Source organism: Pieris napi, chromosome 2 (assembly GCF_905475465.1).
Source record: "Pieris napi chromosome 2, ilPieNapi1.2, whole genome shotgun sequence".
NCBI lineage: Eukaryota > Metazoa > Arthropoda > Insecta > Lepidoptera > Pieridae > Pieris > Pieris napi.
Genome location: NC_062235.1, coordinates 2,551,575 through 2,575,481, shown reverse-complemented (window position 1 = coordinate 2,575,481; position 23,907 = coordinate 2,551,575). Strand labels below are relative to the sequence as shown.

Genomic DNA, 23,907 nt, shown 5'->3' with positions numbered 1-23,907 from the left:
GTCAAATTGAGTCTGAAGCGAGCCAAATTTCTCATACTCTTGTGTTGTTCCTCCACCTCCAATTGGCTGACCAACAATAATAATTGAAATGTAATGTAACACAGCAAGCGGTCACAGTTTCACTGAAGTATTTCCGAATCAATTCGACTTAGGGTCCTTCAAGAAAAGAGCGAAGCAATTCTTAAAAGACCGGCAATGCACTTCGCCTTCTGACAATGTTAGTGTCCATGGGCGGCGGTACCACTTAACATCAGGTGAGCCTCTGTCCGTTTGCCTCCTGTTACATAAATAAAATCTTCATACTCTTGTGTACCAGCTCCAATTATCGTCAGTATATTTGTTCTGGATTGTTGAGGTGGACTTTAATCGAATACAATATGCAATAGCTGCAATTTTCTCACAAATGCGACTAACGGATGCAGCCTCTCAGGATATATACTGTTATCTCTTCATAAGTGCTAATCCAAACCACTTCATGGCCCTTGTTAGAGACCCTCCCGTCACCTGATGTGTCCAATGCTCAGGTATGGGAACGGATGTACTTGAAAAAAGTATAAGTACATTTTGTAAGCATTTTTGTTCTCTTTGTACTTCTTCATTATAATGAAGTCCTCTATAGAGGACCTTTACAAGATTTTTTAACATCATTAAAAAAAGTGTTTTGAAAAGGGTTCAAACTGCAATGTGGACTTTATTTTAATTTAGATAGATTGTAGATTAATTTACCTTTTTTTTTAATTCTCATGATTAAACCAATCGAATGATTTCATAATAAACTCTATAAATAAATAAAAATGTGTTAACTCAAGTAAGATTTGGGAACCATAAAATACAAGGACAATTATTAAGAATTTCCATAGCGCAAAATCACCTGCATCATAAGCACACCCCACATACACACCCTCACGTACATACCCTCACACACCATCACACAACACAGACGAATTCGGTATTACGTAGTTAAATATATTTATAATTTCGTAAAAGTTTCGTAAATATTTGAACCTTTTTGTATACATTATGTATTCCATCTTTATTATAATCGATTTTTGTTATATGTATATAATTTAAGTTAGCTGTCTTTCGAAATAAATAACTACATATAATATTTAATCATTGTATGCCAAAAATATAAGCTGATGGAAGATATAAGTGATCTTATGTGTCCAATATCTTGTAACTTAATAATACAAACTTATAATATTGTTTGTAATATTTTAAAGCTAGTAATAATATATTCAATAGGCTATTAATACAGGCTCAAAGTTTAACTTTATTCTTAAATTTTTATCGATATTAGGCCATGCTCATTTTTCAATTACTCCTATTTTTATTTACTATGTATTTTTACACAAGTTATCTTTGCTTACACTGTAAATTGTTACTATTATTATATTTTCTAATATTATTATTACATAATTTTTCTTTTTTTGCGACTGAGGCGCATACTAGCTGCTGTGGTTTTGGCAGAATGACCAGCGTTGTGAAACAGTCTGCTCCTCAGTATACCAGGGCCAGTTACAACCACAACACACACACATTACACACTTAAAATGTTCCTCTTTCTTTAAAAAAAAATATATTATATAATCTTTTTTTTATTATTATTGTGTTGTGTTTCGATAGTAATACATGTTATGTCTGTGTCTATTCATGGGCCTCAAATGATTAATTTATTAAAAGAAAACAAGATATAGAAAACAGAAATTTTATTGAATTTTTGATAAATACAACTGAAATCCTTAATTGTTAAAAAACGAAACAATGCAACAAATACTTAAAAGCATACTTAAAGTAAATTAATAAATATCTATATTCTAAAATACTTTGTACGATAATCAATATTAAAAATTGTTTACAATTGATATTTACAGTTTTTTGCTAAATCTAGTAATCTCACTTTGGTAAACTGTGGTTAATAAAGTTTCCCTAACTAAGACCTTAAAATTATTAATTAAAAGAAATGCCAGATTAAAACACGTTTAAGATAATATAAATCAAAGTTGACGAGTTAACGTTACCTAGTAAACGAGACTAACAAAAACATTATATTTCCGTTAAAAAAGTATTCGTTTACATGTAGTACTCGCTTAATGATAATTCCATCACAATCCTGCAATAAAATATTAAATCTACAATTTAAAACCTTGCTTTAAAGCAGAAATCGTAACAGATTTCTCATTAATCCAAAATATTTGTCATTAAACGGGTGGTGATCAAAGATATCTTTTAAATGTTCGTGCTTAAATAAATTACAATATAATATAAAATTACAAACAACACTCAATCCCATTTATACTAGATTTTATTAAAATTGTACATTATATTATAAAAACAATTCGTGATAATATACTTTTAAAAATATTAATACATATTCTAAACACACATCACAATATTCGTAACATATTCGCTCGCTAATTAGAAAAAGGCATTTTATATAATAAAAACATGTTTAGCTGGTCTAAGAAGAAGTTTCTAATACATCGAAATAATTTATGTATGTTACCCAAAAGCGCCTGGATAATTTTAAGTACGACAAAAGAATTCTTAACCATATCCACCAGTGCCTCCTCACTGGAGAATTAATGAAGAGGATTTTATAAAAAAAAATTCCACGAATGGGATGCTTTCAGAAGTACAATTTGGTTGTAGAAAGTCCAAAAATGTCGCATTTTTTATATAAATGCACTTAATATTATACTTTTTCACATATATATAATTTTACTGATATATGTACATAATTTAATAAAGTCGCTGCGCTGATATAATGAATGTAGGAAAAATGTATAATAAATATCGTGTGAGCAATGAATGTCATCGCCAAGTTGGAAGTTCATTCATATTCCTAGGATACCACGCACTGCATAATGCAATAGCGTGTTCAGTTGGAGCATTAGTAAACTACATTCTGTTGGCATGAATACTAAAATGTAAAGGAATTTTATATGTTTCTAGTACAGAGACTATATTCTTAATCCTGAATTTGAATGGTATCAGAGGGCAAGTTATGTACCTACTGTAAATTTTCGAAATTCTTACGAAATTCAGCACCTCTGTTTAGCGATTTGGATTTGTATTTATTTTTATCTTTTTTGAAACCATTTCGAAGTTACTGTATATGTAATGAATAAGCAATGTTTAAATTCTTATATTAAGCCTGGTTTTGAATCGTTTTCTTTGAATAATCTCAGCCTTTTTCTTATAAACAAAATTGAAATATTTTTAATAAATCTTTACGTTATTAAAAATGTATGTTTGGTATCATTTTACGCGGCAACAATCGGAGCATCGCACGTGGGACCGTGGGGCCCCGAACCGGTTCCAATATCTTCATTACAAGGTCCGAGACTTATGAAGAAACCACGCTGTCACTCACTTCGAAGAAATTTCATACTTGGAAACGTTCAATTGGGGACAGTGAAATTACACTAAATTCAAATAAGGAATTAATGTTGTCGGAACATCAATTTTGGTTAAACTTATGCAACTTTTTCTGAGCCCGACACAAGATCATGGTTAATTGGTTTATATATTCTGGATAATGATTCATGTATTCAGTTTGGTCATTAAAACGAACGGATGACAGGAGTCAAAGGAAGTTGACTTTAAAAAAAGAGCTCTTTCGACAACGCCACGTTCTCTGCGTCCCGCATAACACTTCCGACTCAAAGGCGATTAGCGTACACACAGAGACACTGGAAACACCCACTTCCTTTAACCTCTCGCTCGCTGTCATTTATACGAGTGAAACAAATTTTTGATATGTTAAATGTGCGCGTTCATTATTACTTGACAAGTTAAGACAACCGTTAGATCAATCGGCGTAGTTTTGGCGTCGGGACGATACACCCTAGCATTTGTCACCGGACCACCGGCGCCGCCGTATTTATAGCGACGCCCGCGCACGCCCCCGTGGGCGGCGAAAGCGTATAAGTCTTATTCGAATATCTATATTAACTGCAAGTACACTCAAATAAACGACAACTTAAAGTAATCCGCACACACACACGCAACCTTGCGACCTTAATACTATTTGTACAAACTTATATACATTGACGTATTTGTTTACTAACATCTTTGCTCCTATGAGGTAAAACACCGTCACGATTTGAACTTCAAGCTAAAGAGAAGGCATAAAGAAATTATAATCACAGATATAATACATTTGTTCGCTGCAGACGCTTCATGGTGCTGCGTTTTCCGGTGTCTCTCATACCCTCTTTCGTGGCTCCTCGTGTGGTTTTTCAAATGTTTGTGAAAGCATAACTTCGCTAGATTACTTTGCATCCTCGGACAATCATAATCTTCATTACCGTCGCACCTGCATGCTGTTAATGCGGCGGCCTTCTCTTGTTTCCTTAAAATCTCAATTGAGTTAAGGCACTTCTTAGAGCATTTCCTTCCGCGGTAAACTGAGCGACAATTGTCGTTGTAATAAACTAATGCCGTGCCACACTGTGAATCAGCCTGGCAGATGAGCTGCGATAAGCGGCAGGAGGCGGTAGCGTCAGCAGCTCCCTTCAAAACCTGCGCCCGACACACATAGATCTTCTGTTTCGCGTCCACGCAGTATTCATCTTCACACTGGCACTGTAACAAAAATAAATTTATTACAACACATGAAGACGTAAAAATCTAAGTTTAGGGAAATCATAAATGGGAAGCCAGTGTAAATATTCATAAAACTGTGTTGGTAGATCGTTAATAAAATCCCGTTTCCATATTTCGAGGTATATAATTTGGATTGCATAAATCTCATTACATCATAATATTAGCATTTTATCTATACGTAAACGCATTAGCATTCGTTCAACTTAGATTATCGGTTGTTGAACTATGCAATAAGCACCAATGACTCATTTGAATCACATCTAGATATTTTCAGTTTTTTAAGTTTGCTGTCGTTTATTTCTCAAAGATAAGATATTCACAATTATTCCATACGAATACGAATTATCTGCGTAATTCGCCAATATTTCAGGTGTGTTGAAGATGTTTGAAATTAACTATTTATTACTTAAGATGTCATGTGGAACATGCTGTAATGGTTGCAGATCCTCACAAACATTGTGTAAAACTAAAAACTTGGCGATTAAAAAGAGTGGTGGAGAGTTTATTGCCAGTTCTTCTCTTCCGTTCTACGCTCTTGATTTGAGAACTGGCAGTAAATGTAAAAAATTTAATGTATATTTCTGTTTTGACTTTCATAAGTGTACATTGTGTTACCTATACGAATAAATGATTTTGATATTTAAATGATAATCATTTGATTGTTCATATTTTCCACCTTACCAAAGAGTATGTGAGGAATTTGAAGAAGAGGGGAGACTTTGACTTTGTTTGAGCAGTAACAATTTAGTTTCTTCTTTACAATTAAAAAAAAATAAAGTATCAATTGTCGTTTGTTTAAGGTTTAATTCCAGTTTTCTTTGTTTTGTATATTTGTGGATCACCTACTTGCCTATTAGATTGAAAAATGATCATGAAACAGATTCAGAAATCTGAGGCCCAGACCTAAAGAGGTTGTTGTTGTTGGAGAGTGTGTTTGTTGGCGCCACTGATTTATTTATTTTTTATATGGAATCCAAGGGGATAAAAGAGAAGAGGCGCCCTAAAATATGAATAAAAGATATTAAAGCGTTATCTGGAGGCGAATGAAGAAAGCCATGGATATACATATTTGGAAACAGCTGGAGGAGGCTTTTACCCATGAAGGGATTCCGATCAATTACAAAAGGGAGTAGGAAGATATAACAAATTTAAATACACTAATCACACTAAAATACACTCATCTAGTTAGGGGTCGTCCATAAATTACTTGAGGTGTTTTTTTAAATTTTCTGTGACTCCCTCCCTGGTGAGATGTCGTGAGATTTTATTCAACCCACTCCCCCAACCCCCAATCTCACGTGAGATTTTTCAAAATGTGGGTTTCTTACGTAAACGCGTTGAAAAAGAAAAAAAATTGCTTCGTGCTTTTATTTACGACTAAAACAAAATAAGTGAAATGTTGAGCGTTTAGGTATGGAGTTAGCGGGAAGTGGCAGAGATGGCTTTTAGGGTCAACCGTTTTCCTAATTATTTTTTTCAATCAGAAAAAAATTGCGTGATATTTGCCGAGACCCCCCCTCTCTCCAACGTAAGATTAAATGAGATTTGACTCGACCCCCTCCCCCCCTTAAACACCTCACGTAATTTATGGACGCCCCCTTATCCTATGTGTTAGTAAATATGTTTTAAAGTTAAAATGTATCAGGAACTCTGGTAAAGGCCGCCTCCAAGGGTTGCCATCTTTCTCTATACCGAGCTATTTGGATCCATTGAGGACCCGTGACTATTTTGATGACATCAAAAGAATGAAAATAAACGGGCTTCAGTATTATGAATTATACCAGGACAGTAAGGTTTAATTAAATGTCGATATGTAGGAAACGGTTGAATAAAGAGCCTCCGTCTTACGCTGTTTTTTGTGATAGAACAACACCTGCGCGCGCGCTGCGGTAGGTCGCGATCAAGACGTCAATCTCAAGGCTGCTCGGCTTGCCCTGCCTTTCGATACACATTGCCCAACCACACAGTACCTCAACCGTTACACGACATAATTAAAAAATTTACTAGTTCCGGCACAGCATATCTAATATGCTAATTATAATTTCTGTAATTATCTTGTCACGTTTATTTTACTACACGCAAGGTGTAACACAAAACTAATTATAAACGATAATTATCAAGTAAAAAGCAGGCTGCTTATATTTAATCAGTAAAATATATCGTAATTATAAATTAATATTTGAAAGGTTATATATTTAAGTATCGCAATACAGCGAGGAAATGCTGCATTAAAGATACACTGCCACTTTTTAAATTTGTTTTAATGTAATAAATATATTATTATTATGTTTGGTAACCGTCTACTTTTGTTCAGGATCGTGATCTACCTGGGCCTAAGCCAAATGAACAAAGTTTTTTCATTTATGTGGTAGACATTTTCGAGTTATTTAATATAACTGAAGAATAATATAAATCAAACATCAATAAGATGAATAAGAATTGAATAGAATTTGAACTGTTTTGGGATTATTCTAATGGAGGACAAAATGATAGGGACTATGAGCTATTATTATTATAAGTAATAATTTATTACTATTATATAAGAAATATATTATATAAGAAAATTAAATTAAATGAATGTTTCTAAACACAACATACAGTGGCAGTCACAGCTTTTAAGCTTTTACTTCTCTTAGGGGCATAAGAAAAAATAATTACCCAAGTTTTAGTGTAATTTAACTATGTAAAAAAACGTGTACGAGGTCGTCAACCGCGACCCCTGGCGCTGCATCGTGTCGGATAAATCTGACATCTAAATTAGATTTTATTGCTGCCCGTCTGTACCAAACAACACCATTTTTGGACGATCTTTCATAATTTCTGGCTTCTGTATACTGCGGTAATCGATGGTACCGTAAAACTAGAGACAACAAAAGGATATTGTTTTTAACTACTATTTGCAATGTGTAATTTAAGTAAAAATCTTTCAAGAAATAAAATTTTAAAAATTCGCTACAACTTTTTAGGGTCGCAGATTTCTGTATCTATTTCGTGATCATTTGTCAAAATAATAGGCAAGTAGGTGATCAGCCTCCTGTGCCTGACACAAGCCATCGCCTTTTTGGGTCTAAGGCAAGCCGGTTTCCTCACTGTTTTACTTCACCGTTCAAGCGAATGTTAAATGCGCAAAGAAAGTCCATTGGTGTACAGCCAGGGATCGAACCTACGACCTCAGGGATGAGAGTCTCACGCTGAAGCCACTAGGCCAACACTGCTCTAGAGACGAAGTCAATAAAATTGTGGGATAGGTCAAATGTAACTGGACGTCTCTCAATTGGGTAGACGCCATAAACGAACAGTGATGAAAACTTATTGATGTGTGACGACCTCTCAAGTACATGATTTATTTCTTCAACAAATTCATGCAATACAAACGCTCTCAATCTGTTATTACTTTGAAAGTGTTGTGCGAATAAATTTTCATCATACATATTCCTATGCACCCACTCAAATAGTTTTAAAGTTTCACTCACAAAATTCATACATTGGTACACCGTACAAGAAATATAAAATACGAAGATTTAAATTGACAAGCACTTATAGGCACTTATAGGCAATATATATATATTTTACAATACATACCCGAATAGATAAAAAAAAACAAATATATTAAATTATAAAAAAAAAATGATTTCAAAGAATGACGGGAGCAACTATGGATATCCAGACCAAACTAAAAATATAGACGTTTATTCCAAAAAAATATTTTACTCACATTCATTAATTCCTTTCCCTCTTCAGTAGACGTTAGGGCTATGAGGGCATGCTCGCACTCCTTGGGACAGTGGTCAGAGGGCTGGGCGAGCACGTCGCTGCACAGCATCATGTAGTTGTTGAGAGCTGCACCACACCCACTGCGGTAAGCGCAGCGCATACGCGCCTCTTCGCACAGCGTCGCAGTGCTGAGCGCCACCCACAGGGAGACCACTACCGCCCCCAACCACATTACCTGAAAAGACACATCAAATATTAATACAAATTATCGAAGTGCGTATACGATACACGATAAGAAAAAAAATTACGCTTCAAATTGTCAACCTACAGTTAAAATAAACGTCGAATATATCTACAATAGATTAGACCGTACACTATTATTCTTTTTATATTTTTTCAGTTATACTTCTTTAGGCGCGTTATGAAAAATTGATGAGAGTGAAATTTCACGATGCGCGCGCACCGTGACACAAAATTAACAGAATGATGTTGCCCACGGATGCTACGACATTGGACATAATTTAAAAACAACATTCGAATAATAATAGAATTTATGTTACACTTAATGTAAGAGAATAATAATAAATATTTATTTATTTAATTTTTCAAATGTAAACTGAACTTTATTGACTATAATGACTCCTTTTGCAGTCTTTGATTATTTAATTGTAATTAATTATTTGCATGCAATCAAAAACTATTTTTAATAATGCCAAAGAAGTATAACTTCTTACGCGCGTACATAATTAAGTACACGCACCCTTTTTTTAAATATCAATAAGTGTGTATGAAATATTATAGGTAACCAAGTACACTTATGAACGTCAACAGAAAAGATGTTAAATTGATTCTAAATTTACGGTTCGCAAGTCAAGGGCGTAGAGCGGGCAAGAACTGGCAAGAAACTCTCCGCAACTCTTTTTAATCGCTAAGTCTTGAGTCATACAAATTGTTTGAACTGGAGCAAATCAATACCAATGATTAGGATTATTTAAATAATCGTCAAATTTATGAAAGGCTTTATTGATTAATTTACGTTTAACTAGAGTTTTAACCAGCATGTTTTTAAGATTGTCTAATACCAGTTCTTTATACTTTTATTTAATATATAAAATTCTCGTGTCGCGGTGTTTGTGGTTAAACTCCTCCAAAACGGCTGCATATTGGGTATGTCTGAGAATCGGACAACATCTATTTTTCATCCCCCTAAATGTTAAGCCAAGTTTTTTAATTTTTAGATAAATTTTATTTTTTAATTTTTTATGATACAGCATTAAAAAATACATACAGCCCCTAATTTTTACCCCTCTACGATCAACCCCTATTTTTTATTATAAATGATATTACATGGCAAAACGACGTTTGCCGGATCAGCTAATATACAGTATAAATTTTATATAAAGTACAACCACGATAAATAAAGGTTATAGATTAATTAACCTACTTTTATTTAATAATAAAGCATCATTTTTAAACTATATCATTAATTGGAGTTTTATACTACCGGATTTAAGAATGTAATTATAGTGTAAATACATAGCGTAAAACCAGAACTTTGATACCGAGTCAAATAAATTGAATTGATATCAAATAGCTTAAAAAATCACTGGCGCTACAACCGTTATAGGTTTATAAATTTCTGTATCTGTGTCGTGGTTATGTTTTTCTAATATGTGATCATTCTGTGCCTGACACACGCTACCGACTATTAGCGTTTAAAGCATGACGGTTTCCTCACGATGTTCCTTCACCGTTCGAGCGAATGTTAAATGCGCACATAGGAACTCCATTGGTGCACAGCCGGGGATCGAACCTACGTCCTCAGGGATGAGAGGATAAACGCTTACGTTTATTGAAAAGTTTACTTATTTCGGAACGTGCTACCGTAATACGCGCTCAAGGTGCAGAATTCCTAATTAATGTTTGCTCCTTCAGTACAACATCTTAAAAGTAGCGTTATCAACAGCGTTTTATTCCACACAAATCCCTGTTGCAACAGTAGAGTGCATCGGCTTGAGGTAATCCTCTTGATACCGTGTTCTCGGAAGCACGGTCAGTAAACAAACAAACGCGTCACGTATCTCCACTGGCTACTAGCTTACACATTTACTGTAACATGTTAGGGTTGCCAATTAATAAAACGTACAATTTTAAAATAGAAGTATTAGTAGACCAAATATAGAATATTATAATCCCTTTATTACATAGTTAATATAGTTTCTAAAACTGCTTTAAGCAAAAAGACCGTCCACGTCCCTTAATTTTTTTTCTTTTTTGTGACGTAATTAGCATTTAGCATATATGGAGAAACAAAAGTTGTTGTTGTAATTAGTCTTTAAAGTTAAACTCACAGCCCTATAATAAAGATGGTCGGATAAAAAAATAAGGTCGTCGTTCGGTGAAGAGGCTGGTAAAAGAAAACAAAGTGACAACTTAAGATGTCCCAACACCCGCACTGCAAGTGTAACATTACAATAACAATTGATAACGTTTCACAGAAAAAATATCCTCACACAGAATTTAATAAGAATACATTCGACACAGCAAAGATCGTACGTGCCCAGCCTTGTTTGTTAATTAAATCGTATTTTAATAAAGCTTTTTTGTTGCCAGTTAAGTTCCGTGACTCGCAACTATTTCAAACGAACCAAGAACTAATCTTTTGTCGATAAAATCTAACGTCAACATTTCGGAGAAGTGATGTCGTGAGGCACGAATGTAGAATTGACATTAGTGTCTCTATTCAGCTCCCAAACTTGGAGCGAACTTTTTTACCTATATGGCGGCGATGTAAAGGGAATGTTTAATATTTCTACTGTACTCACTACAGACCGATAGATGTAAGAAATAATAGGTAAATGATTCATTTTTCATTAGTTTACATGTCAACATATAGTTTTTATTTAATTATTAAATTTAAGATGTTTTGTTCAAAAACTTAAGGTTAGAATAATTCTATAAATATTTCAGCAACACATTTAGAGTTTGTTATTTCATAAAAGTTCTTCAAAACAATTAATCTAATTCCTAATTAAAATTAAAAAATCTTCTTGTAAAAATTCAAATGACAAGCCAAAAATCGCGCCTTTTTCCACAGACTAACAGACTCTCATTTAAAAAAAACCCGTTTAGAAAAGTGGAAAACCCACTCTTTAAAGTAGAATGTGAACTCGTGTAAAATCTCTTTTGAAAAAATCTCAACTATTCAACGAATCTGTGACATTTCTTCACGAGAACGTAGACCAGCAATTATCATACGAGTGTGAAAAGCGCTGGTAATTGCTCACAAAAATAAATAATGCGACGTTTTCGTGTTTGATTTAACAATTTGGAGCGTTAAATACTTTCCACGTTTTCATAAACTAGACATTTTAATTCTCATAAATCTTCGGAACCTGTTTGACACCTTATAAGATGTGTATCGGGTTTCTATTTTACACTCTATGGTTAAAAATTATAGAATTACATACCAAACATTTTATGTTTAATTAATAGCCCTGTCCAAATAAGGTACAGGAAAGCTGGTGTATAATATTTTATTGACTTTTTCACCTTGCTGCTTTTTTCAACGATACAAAAATCTGTGTTTAAAAACTTTTTTATCTGAAAGGTTTAAATATATTCTTGATTTAAAGAAAATTTGACTTTCCAGCACTTTTGAAGTAACTAATTAATTAATAAATAAAAATGTTTTGAGGTTTCGTGTGGTTTATTAGGTAGATTATTGAGAAAAAAATGTGACATTTGAAAAGTTTTTAACCGGCAATTGTCTTTAAAAATCTGTAAATTTTATTGAAGAAAATATACATTTTAGTTAAATTGTGTAATTATTTATCGGTGCTGATAGGAGTTATCGTAACAACTTGTGGTTTAATGTAATTACAAACATTGAGTTGCTCAAGAGTTTTTAGTTTTCGAACATTAATAATGTTATTTAATTTAACTATTAGTAAAGATGAGAGCAGTGTTGGCCTAGTGACTTCAGCGTGCGACTCTCATACCTGAAGTCGTAGGTTCGATCCCCGGCTGTGCACCAATGGACTTTCTTTCTATGTGCGCATTTAACATTTGCTCGAACGGTGAAGCTAAACATTGTGAGGAAACCGACATGTCTTAGACCCAAACAGTCGACGGCGTGTGTCAGGCACTGGAGGCTGATCCCCTACTTGGCTATTATATTGAAAAATGATCGTGAAACAGATTCAGAAATCTGAGGCCATGACCTAAAAATACAACCTTTTTAGGTCTTGGTCTCAGATTTCTAAATCGCTCCACTGATTTATTTTATAAGTGAAGATGATTTATATACAACGTATCGTTACAGGTATTACAACTAGGTTCAAGATTGATCTTAAAAGTATATTCGACAGAATATGAAATCTTTTTTTATATAAATAAGTTTATATATTTCTGTGACAATAAGACTTCACCAGGATCCTATGATCTTTGTTTATTGTTTATCGATTCATAAGTGTTAATTCAGGTCAGTATGTCATTTGTAATTTACAAGTAGTCTTATCAGCTTATCGTGCAACAGTTGTTGAATCAGAACAAATAGACATAACACAAATTAAAGAGTTTTGAAAAGTGCAAATGTTTTTGCTAAGTGTAACTTACAAAAAACCAATAACCATTTTTGATTTTTTTAGCTAAAGTGTTTTAAAAAGAAAGTTTACATTTATTTATTTAGGGTCATGTGAAAATGTTAGACGACTTCTTGATGCCTGAACTTCAAAACTTCAAATGCAGTTCCAGCAGGACGAAGCAACGTCACACACGTCCAATAGGTACGTCTCTGCCACAAGTTCGTGAAATTTTCTCAGGTAAATTGATCTCCAGGAGAGGTGACATAAATTGGCCTCCACGCAGTCCTGATTTAACCCCTATGTTTGTTCTCTTATGGGGTTATCTTAAATCTAAAGTCTACGCCAATAAGTCGACTTCTCTGGCGCATTTGAAAGAAAATATCTGTCACGAAATGGCAGCCATCACTGAGTCCACCTGTCGAGCCGTCATAAGTTATTTTATTGTTTGATTTTATGAGTGCCCCGAACTCGAGGGTCTACATTTGGATGGTTTTATTTTTAAGAAATTAATTCCCAAAATGTGTACTTTGATAATGACTAAACACTTTTTTATACACGACTAACTTTTTTTTAAGCGATCAACTCTATATGAACTTCCTTTTGTGACACCCTGTAGTACCTATACCTACAAGTTGAGGAGAATGTCGCGAATACCATGGACTGCAAAAAGAACCAAGAAGTCCCTTCTCAACACAACACTGGTAACTATTATTTACAAACGGTTTAGCTACTTTGGCCATATACCAGGAGATAACCAATCATCTCGACAAACTTGTAATGGTATGGAGGAGTGATGGCAGGAAAAGTCGGGGACGATCGCCTCTCCGTTGGTATGACCAAATTAAAACAACACCCTAATACCCCGAGACAAACCGAGGATAGAGATGTGTGAAGGCAGCAAGTCGACGTATCGGTTAGGGCACAACCTTCAGTAATACTGTAAAGAAGAATACCAAAACGTAGCTATTGCTTTTGTTTGTTATCGATTAATTTATACCAAACATAATACTGAAAATGAGAATAACGTTTAATGAAATTAAATAAATGCATTGACATTTCAATTCAATCACGTGATCATAATTTCTATACTAATAACTTTTAGACACATCGACTATTAAATTTGGATATATAAGTGAAATATTAAACAAAACATAGTGACATCGAAAGAGTATATATTTAAAGCTAGTTGCATTAAAATTTGAATTTTAGTTGGATTTCACGTATTACTTTGGCATCTAATACAACTCATTGAAACACTACTGTACTTACTGTTCGAGAACTAGGTACTCACAAAAAGATACGGTTACCTTTAGTAAAAGGCTTACTTTTTATAAATAAAAGGCTACAGTCGAATTTATATAGAAAATATAAGCCCCCCCAAATTAATTCGTTGGCATACATTGTGTCCCCTCGATAAGTGGGCTTTACGACACGCAAATTCAAACAAATAGTCCAAGACAGTTCGTTCAATCAAACAAATAGCTTTATAATATAGATTTTAGTTTGAAATAGCACAAGGCTATTTTATCAGTAAAATTCGAAGAATATATCGTATCAGAGATCACTTCAGGGAACGAGAAACTGGATACCTTATAGACCCCTTTTATTACATACATAGCATTTAATGCATATCTGTAAAAAATGATCCATTTTAGCTCGATATGTCATAGTACTGGATTCGAATCTTACAAAAAACAATTCCGAGAAAAATACATTTTTTGAAAGCATTTTTCATTTTTTGCATTATTTATTATATTATAATCCTATTTATACTTATAAATATGATGAATTTTTGTACGTTACCAATGAAACTGTAAAACTACTGTTTATCAAAAATTTATGAATCCTTGGAACGCGACATTTTCTCTGAGTAACATTGAATTTTTAAAAGCTACCAATTGCACTTAGGTTCCTTCAAGAAAAGAGCGTACCAATTCTATAAAGGCCGGCAACGGACTTGCGAGCCTTCTAGCAAGTGTCCATGATATCACTTAACATCAGGTAAGCCTGCCTGTTTGCCCCCTATTCTTCAAATTAAATAAATACACAGGTCTTTAATAACTTGATTTCCAAAAATCTTTTGCATTTGCTATAAAACATTGATACTCAAGCTGGAAATATCTACCATGATATCCATTATCATTGTTTCGCAAATGCACTCGAGACGTTCTTAAAAATCCTCTTACGCAGATCATACGGGTCTTTCCCAGGCTCCTTTTATTACTCTTATCGCTGTGTTTGATTAGGTTTAAAGACATTTATTTATTCTCATAACAGACAATATAGAACTTATATACTAAAGATACAATTTATCACGTCGTGGGTCATTGAAGAGCTTCAAGGATCAATTATCGAAGTATAACTTGGGTGGACTTTCATTTACGCAGGTAACTGGGATCACTCAAAAGATGGTCTTTTAGTCTTAATTTAAATATTGCCAGGCTGTCTGCACTTTTTATATTTTGTGGAAGTCTATTATACCGCAGCACTCCCCCAACGCTCAATGTTTTTGTACCGTTATTGGTTCTAAACTTCGGTACAATAAGATTGTGAGGGCGTCGTGAAGTGCGCTTCTGAATTTGATTTATTTTAGTGAATATAATGTTAGTGTGTATATAGTCATTTAGAATTTTGTAGATTTGATTCACATATAAATGAAACTTTAATACATTGTAATGTGTTTGATTTGTTTTTGTATTTTCTTGTTATTATTTATTTACTAATAGCCTTATATATCAGAAATACAAAATATATACATTATAACTATTGTTTTTCTTAATCTACGATAACTGATTCTGTGTGCCTACGGACAAAGGCCTCCCCCATTCTCCTCCATTTTTCCTTATTGTATACCAATCTCGGCCAGGTCTTAGTCTTTCCAGCCATTTCCATGATTTCATCGGCCCATCTTTTAAAATTCCTACCTCTGTTTCTATTATGGCCTCTTGTTTGCCATAGTGTTACAATTCTATTTTAGTTCTTTTGTTTTATATGTAACGTCAGAAAACCGTGTTTTATCTCTTAAATTCTTGTTACTTATTTTGTCAATTCTTCTTTTCTTTATTATATTTCTTTCCATGGCTCTCTGGGTTACGCTTATTATTTCACATTGTGCTTTGGTATGTGGTTTTTTGTTATTACTTATATTATATATAAATAAAAAGTACAGAAACACCAAAAATAATTTGGGGTTTAACCTTGGTGCCTGAAGGGCTACACCAAATTATAAATTTTTTATTCCTCATAAACTAAAGAGGTAAAATATCCCATTTCCTGTATTTGTAATAAATCTAACTAACGCAACTAATTTGCTTCAACAAAGCAAAACTTGACAAAAAGAGACGAAAATGTTTTTTTTTTAATAAGTAAAAGGCGGGTATTAATTATTTTTTACATATTTTAAAAGCGTACTAAGTTGTGAATAAAAACAAAACACTTTTTCGTGCCTTTGTCAAATTGTGTTTACGTTGTTGAGACAAATTAGTACTTTAATTGAAAAAGTGTAGTTACATTTATTTATTTTTTATGTACTTTTGTAAGGAATTTAAAATTTATACTGTGATGTAGCCCTTCAGGTACCAAGGTTAAACCCGTTAGTGTTTTTTTGGTGTTTCTGTACTTTTATTTTATTTTTAATATATTAAGCAATCACCAAAAAATATTTAAAAAATCAAACTCATTTCAATCTAGTACTTTCTTTAATATTGAATCTTAAGCTTTCATTATCTTTTATAATTGGTCCAGACTATGCAGCAACCACAGATAAGTAACAAAATGTATGTTTATAACCCACAGTAGCTAAATCAATGTTTAAACAGTATTATAACAGCAAACATACGAGGGGCGCAGGTAGTCCCTTCATAACATTAAGGACACGCTAATGCCTAAAGAATAATTGTAACTTACATAACGTGGATATTTAATATATATATTTATACCCTATGCATGCAATTTAATATAAAATCTAGTTTTAATTTATGTATAATATATTATTATTTTAAATGTCTGGGTTGTATGGAAGAATACGTTTTTCTGTTTTGTAAGATCGCCTATTCTTATCCTTTGCAATTTTGAGTTGTTTTGTGATACTTTCTTACGTAAGTGTTTAAGCACTAGCTGCCCCTTTCGCCTTACTATGATTTTTTTACTTAGCCTGCATTTTAGTACCTACATACCAACATATAGAACATTTTGCTATGCTACCCCATAGACTTTTCGCTTGTCCGGAATAAAATCGTAACGTCGCTGTAGAATGATAGCCTCGTATGTCAAGAGAACCAAACATTTCAGGAAACGAAAAAAATGTTTCATTTCGTCAATGTTCGTTAAAATATTATTATGTGTCCATAGTTTTGGATGCGTAAAAGGATTTATTTATTAATAACATAAATATTTCCTTACCTCATTAGTTCACCAGTAAAATGACATAAGAGTCTAAGAATAAAATAATAAATGGTTTTTTGACATACGAGGTTATCATTCTACAATAACGATAACTACTTAAAGATTTTATTAAATATTTTTCTAATTTTCAAGAGTTCAAGTAATATATTTATAAAATACTCAAATTGATCCAAACGTCTTCAAGTTTTGCGCTCAGCAACATACGATTCATTTTTATTTTTAGAGATATGATGTCTTGTGTTTGTTTATCATCAAAAAATAACATCAAAGCAATAAAAACTGAAGTCTGGCGAAAATCATTAAATGCCCAAAACCAAAATTTAATGGCTTAATAATGTACTATGGATAAAAACATTTTGTTTCATATACCCTATAGATAAAACCCTAAACATAAAAACCGTAAAATTCTTTTTTGTTAAAGATGACATCTGTAAACCGATTCGCTAGATGAAATCGATGTAAAAAAGAAGATAAATCAAAGGTTGCCTTAACACATGTGGTAGGTAGTCAGCTGCAAGGGTCATTTTAATATTACCAAGAAATAGCTTCGATACTTTTTCTAGAGTAACGCATTGTTCTTAATAATAATTTCAATATCTGGTCCAAATGTTTCTACCCGTTAATCACAATTACTAACCAAAATTATTGAAAACGTTAAAAAAAAGTTTGACAGAATAATAATAAATAATAGTAATCTGTGGCCATTTCTTACATATATTATATAGTCCAGTCAAAAGTAACCTTTATAATCATTTAATTAATTTAAAATGAATAATATTAGTGGTACTGATAGGTAGATGGCGCGGCGTGGAGATGTACTTTTGCGAAATGGAATTTGCAAGATAGTGAAAAATTTGCAAAGGTATCATTTAGATCGCTGCGCCACTAAAGGAAACATCTTGGGACATTTAGTAGCAATTAAATTGCACTGAATGCTAAATTATCGATTTCATTGTCATCAAACAAATTTCTTCAGAACATGGGAATGTAAAGAACTCAATTCCACAGATATCTTAATATTATTTTTAGAATATAGAACGCTATATTTTTCTTTCGTGTCTTTCTATAATTCTTTTGTTATGCTATGGTTCATTTATTTATAGGTAATGTTACACATACACATTATAAAAGAAAACACTTAGACAATATAGAAAGTAAAAACAGATTACATTGTTAAACAAAATATAATATTGCGACTGAGGCGGAAACTAGCTGCTGTGGTCTCTGGCAGAATGACCAGCGCTGTGGAACATTCTGCTCCTCAGCATAATGCTGAGCCAGGGCCAATTACAACCACAGCACACAAGCATTACACACTTGAAACAAACCGAAAGGGAAAAGAGATTGTTTTTTTACTATCTCTCATTATACTTTTTTTCTTTGATCATTGTTGTCATGTGTGTTTATGTGTGTATGTTTTTGTTAGTAATAAATGTTACGTCTATGTCTAATCTTAATATATATAAATTACGTGTCACGTTGTTTGTCCGCTATGGACTCCTAAACTACCAAACCGATTTCAATCAAATTTGCACACCGTGTGTAGTTTGATCTAACTTAAAAGATAGGTAAGCGTACATCTCAATTTATACCCGAATTATTATTTTATTGCAAAATATTTGTTTATTATTTGATAGTTACAATAATTCTAACAGATGGCGCTGTGTTGAAAGTACCAACGTTTCAAATAAGCTACAATTTAATGGCATTACCACCAAAAAAGCATGGTGGTCCCCATGACTGGTGTTCTCCTACCGTTTCCCTTGAATACGTTACTACTATGTAATATAACTAAAACCTTAGCCACAGCAACGCTTGGCCGGTCTGCTAGTATAATATATAATACACTAGCTGATCCGGCAAACGTCGTTTTGCCATGTATATCATTTATAATAAAAAAATAGGGGTTGATCATAGAGGGGTGAAAATTAGGGGTTGTATGTATTTTTTAATGCTGTATCATAAAAAAATTGAAATTAAAAATTTTGTCTAAAAAATAAAAATAAAAATTTAGGGGTGGACTACCCTTAACATCTGGCGGGCTGATTTGTGAATCTAAACCATTCCCAGATCCCCTTGAAGACACACAAAAAATTTCATCAAAATTGGTCCAGTCGTTTAGGAGGAGTTCAGTCACATACACACGCACACAAGAAATATATATATTAAGATATATCAGACGACAATCAGATCAATAAGTTAAATGAATACACTAGTCTAGTTTAGCGAAATTAGAATTATTGATAAAATGCAAAGCATGAATAACCAAAAACAGTAAACAGGAAAAGGGGTCACACAAGCGTGACTTAAGCCAAAACAGGCCAAATATAACACAATCAGATTCGGTTGAGCCCAGTCAAATTGGCCGTAAAACGTACAATCGCTTGGTTTCTCGTGACACCTCATAAATTGGATTAATTTATACCAACGGTCGTAGTACCAAATACAAAAACTGTTAAGATACGTGATATTATTAGCATTCCTAAACGTCTAAGCGTCAGACTCTAAAGAAATTTTTTTTATCCGTTGTATATTTATAGTTTAGGATTTCATTTGTTAAATTTTTGCCTTTGCAAGCTGTCACTCGTCTGGCTTAAGAGGTAAACAACATCAAAGGGTATAAAGACTCATTTCTTTCCAAACTGTTGCGCTAGGTCCGAAACTCGGACTAAATCTGATAATAACACACAATTTATGAAAAATCCGTAAGATCATGCATGATATCTCCTGCATCATGAGCACACCCCACACACACACCCTCAAGTACATCCTCTTACTTTTACACCATAACAGAACACAGCCAAATAGGTATCACTTAGTTTAAATGTATTCAATAATTTTTATTGTTTTTTTCCTTCTGTAAATATTTGAACCCTATTTTATGCCAGGAGGCTCGCAAGTGCGTTGCCAGCCTTTTAAGAAATGGTTTGCTATTTTCAATTATATAATTGTTTTTTTAATAAATGTTTGTTAGCTGTTGGATTACGAAATAAATATGTACAAAATAGCTGAGTAGGCAAGATGTGTCATGTAATTTAATATTGTTGAGGACACTAAACCACAGTTAATTGAGCAAACAGAGATTACACACATGGGATGCAGCCTATTGGATTACTAAACGTGCATTAGACTAGACTTACACAGACACGTTTAAGATTAGGACTAGGTCATTTTTAAACCAAAGCATTTCTTAGAATTCGAACGGCTATTTGAATAATTTTCCGCTTAGTAGTGCTTCGCAAATTTAGTTTCGGTCGACGTTCGATTATTCAAATGTTAACATTATTTGTCTTTACTGCGGTATTTACATATTGCTTTCAATGTGTTGTTACTTGTTTTAAGCCTATTCTAATATGTATAGTAACTTTAACTAATTTGTAACTCAAATTCCGTTTCCCTCGTTAAAATACTGTCAATCACTTTATCTTTTAAATTTCGAACCCATTTTAGAAATTTTATTGCCTGCCAGGTCAGACGTTAACCATAAATAATTCAGCTTTTTTTCTTGCAATATATAATTTGCATTTAAAAATAGAACCATTACGATATTTAAAAATCCCGCCATTGCGTTGGCATCACATGAATTATAGTTCTGTATTTTGTTAAAAATAATTTTACATTACTATATTAAACGATACTGACAACCCCATATAGCCTCTATACAAGCCTTTACTTCTGTGTATTGTAAGTCCAGGTAGAAGTAACAACATTATTATGAGAAACACGCCGCCATAAATCAGCGGGTGCCGTTGAATACTGTTTATGGCCACTACGTACATTGATGATCCAAATAGGATACCAACATAGCATACCTTAAAGGGGCAGCGTCGTAATTATTTGCGTTTTCAGACTTATAAATAACAGCGTGAAATAAAAAAAAATGTTCCACCAAGAATGCTGGCTGGAAACAATTTGAAAAATTTGTTTCTTCTTGACGCAAACTGTCTTATTATTTACACTACTGGATAATCTGTTATTTTAATAAGAGACTTTGTTTTTAATAATCCTATTTATTTGTGAAATGCAAAGATTTCATGCAAAGACCTCACTTTTACTATGTCAAATTGTCGTTAAGGTAAATGAGCTTAATTAGTTAAAAACTTTATCAAGATTATATTCATTGCGCATAATTTACGTCATCATAATCACATTATTTCTGCTCACGTCTTGAAATACAGCTAAGGACACGGGAAAAGGTAAACAATACGAAGATAAGATAATCAAATCATTCGTGTAAATACTTGCAAACATACAGCTTAAATATTTAATTTTAAACTTAACTTACTGTTTTATTTATTCAAATTATATAACTAACTGATGCATTGCGGTGTTTCCACTTTCAAGCTAAAACTTTTTGGCTTGATAAACGCAGCCTATTAAAAAGTGATTTAATTTTTAAAGAAACTATTTCATAAATATTGAATTTTACCTGTTAAAATTGCCCTTGGTTTAAACGAGAACTAAACACTATTTTACTTAAATAAACTTACGTAAATAATGTAGTGAATTGAGTTTATATTTGTCAACGAGTATTTCAATAAAAATATATATTCATCGACGTTTATCAATTTTAAATTATATAGGAGTGTGTTCCAAAAATGCGTCTTTTACTTTAAAATATTATGGATGAATTTTCATTTCAACTAGGTTTTAACATTAAAATATCAAGTAATTCTAACATAAAATGTACTTAAAACAACGTTCTATCTCTTAACATCGATATTTGTAATCAAACTTTCTCGTACAACGTCGATCTATTTATATTATCACAATAAAGTTAAAATGAGAGAAATACGTACTTTTATTTATCCGCTTTCGTTGCAGTCACATGGCTCGTGGCACGGATTTGTGTCAACTTTTCTCCCACATATATATCACTATAAATACCACGAAATATTTCACTGTGTACAATAAGTGTGTTTTAGGTGGGTTTAATTGATATCACTGTGATAACGAGCGTTTTGAGTTGTGTGAACGCGAAACGTGTTGCGTACCGGCGCGCGCGCCTTCGATTAAGTTGTGTAGCGACTCTACGGACAGATGACAGCCCCAATGTCTTCCCTTCCCTACCCTGCTTCGGCTCTCTGTGGAGCTAAACATAGACGACTGTTATACAGAGATATACGTACCTTTTTTTATAATGCTACAAAGGATAGTTTGTGAGTAAGTGATTATTACTTAAATAAACTCAAAAAATTGCAGTCTGTCTTCTAACTTTATTTGAGATAATGTTTAGTTAATAAATGTAAGGTACATGATGTTTGTGAGTAAATTAAAGTGCTTCATATTTTTAAAACAAATGATTTTAATTAAATATTTTTTTAACGCTTGCTGTCTATAAGTATATTTGAGTAAAATAATGTTAAGTACTTGCTTGCGCAAACAAAAGGCAATTTTACTCTCAATTATCAATATAAACTTATATCTTAGTTGAAATACAATTTTTATCAAATAAAGTTAAAACTATTGCCATAAAAAAGTAAAGGTTACACCCACCAAGCTAGCTTTATAATCTTTTCTGTCACATGTACATTTTATTTTGACCTAAAAATGCTACGCTGGCTCTGTGCATTCTCATCTACGCAGTTCTATACGAAATAGACTTGTCTTGTTTTTATTTACTTTTATTAGAGCGACGCGACCGGTCCTCGTGCCACGAGATTGTCTTCGACTATGTACGGATCGGACGAAGATTGATGGTCTAGGCTAAAATCAATTCTAGTAACTAATATGTAATAAGACAGCGAACTTATTCGATATTTGTTGTGTTTTAGTTTAGAAATATGTCACCTATTTTTTTCATAATAATTATTTACATTAACTATGTCCGTTATTATAAGGTTCATAACTGCACTGTCACATCCACGGAGAGTTGTAACAAGTTCTCGAGAAAGTCATTATTGAGGCCTTCGGCGCGGCCGGATCGTATTTTTTGTTCGTTTACATCTGTGTGCGTGCGAGAAGTGTATTGTATAAAAAACGTTTATTTTAAAATTGCGTTGATTGAGTTGTTACGACGAAGCTTGAATATTGAAGCACGGTTTCATTACGGTATCGCCTCATAAACACCGGGTTCGGTGGATATTTTTAATTCTCCATGAAATATGACGGAAGATTTTATTTTGAAGTAATTTTGATATTTACAGAAGATGGTTTTTATGTGGAATGCATTTTTACCTATACAATAATGAAATGAGTACCTACATTTATATGTATATTGTATAATTATAACTTAATAGGTGTTTAATATGTATATAATAACTCAGTTGATTATTTAATTGTCTACTTAAATATGAGCAACTTTTACCCATAAACCAGTTTATATATTTATTAGTACCCATACGTTCTAATAAATATATTATTATGTTTATTAAATTGATCATACTGCTAATGAACGTTTAGGCTTACTTCTCTTTAGATAGAATTTACAAAAATCTACTCGTAGTTAAAATCTGCAAATTTTCAGTAGGTAACTTATATCATAACAGATAATATCAACAAATACAAAATATATAATCAATTCGTAAAATGTGAGACAGGGAGAATAATAAAATGCAAAAATTAATCTGTCCGTCTAAAACGTTTACATAGA

The 23,907-nt window shown here is 32.8% G+C and overlaps 1 protein-coding gene across 1 annotated transcript; it reads right to left on the bottom strand.

Moving 5' to 3' along the window:
• Positions 1 to 1,694: 1,694 nt before the first annotated feature.
• LOC125061058 (growth arrest-specific protein 1-like) lies at positions 1,695 to 22,362 on the bottom strand. Its single transcript, XM_047666206.1, has 3 exons — positions 22,115 to 22,362; positions 8,327 to 8,560; positions 1,695 to 4,590 (listed from the first exon to the last, which is right to left on the bottom strand). The coding sequence occupies exons 2-3, from the start codon at positions 8,555 to 8,557 to the stop codon at positions 4,102 to 4,104; spliced, it is 720 nt and encodes a 239-aa protein (XP_047522162.1). The 5' UTR covers positions 8,558 to 8,560; positions 22,115 to 22,362; the 3' UTR covers positions 1,695 to 4,101.
• Between the last annotated feature and the right edge of the window lie 1,545 nt (positions 22,363 to 23,907).

What these genes read in the sequence shown, in the direction of transcription:
- LOC125061058 (XM_047666206.1), bottom strand. Translation starts at nt 8,557, where the DNA reads ATGTGGTTGGGGGCGGTAGTGGTCTCCCTGTGGGTGGCGCTCAGCACT. An exon ending in AGGGAAAGGAATTAATGAAT is followed by an intron (nt 4,591 to 8,326) that starts GTGAGTAAAATA and finishes TTTTTGTTACAG; the next exon opens with TGCCAGTGTGAAGATGAATA.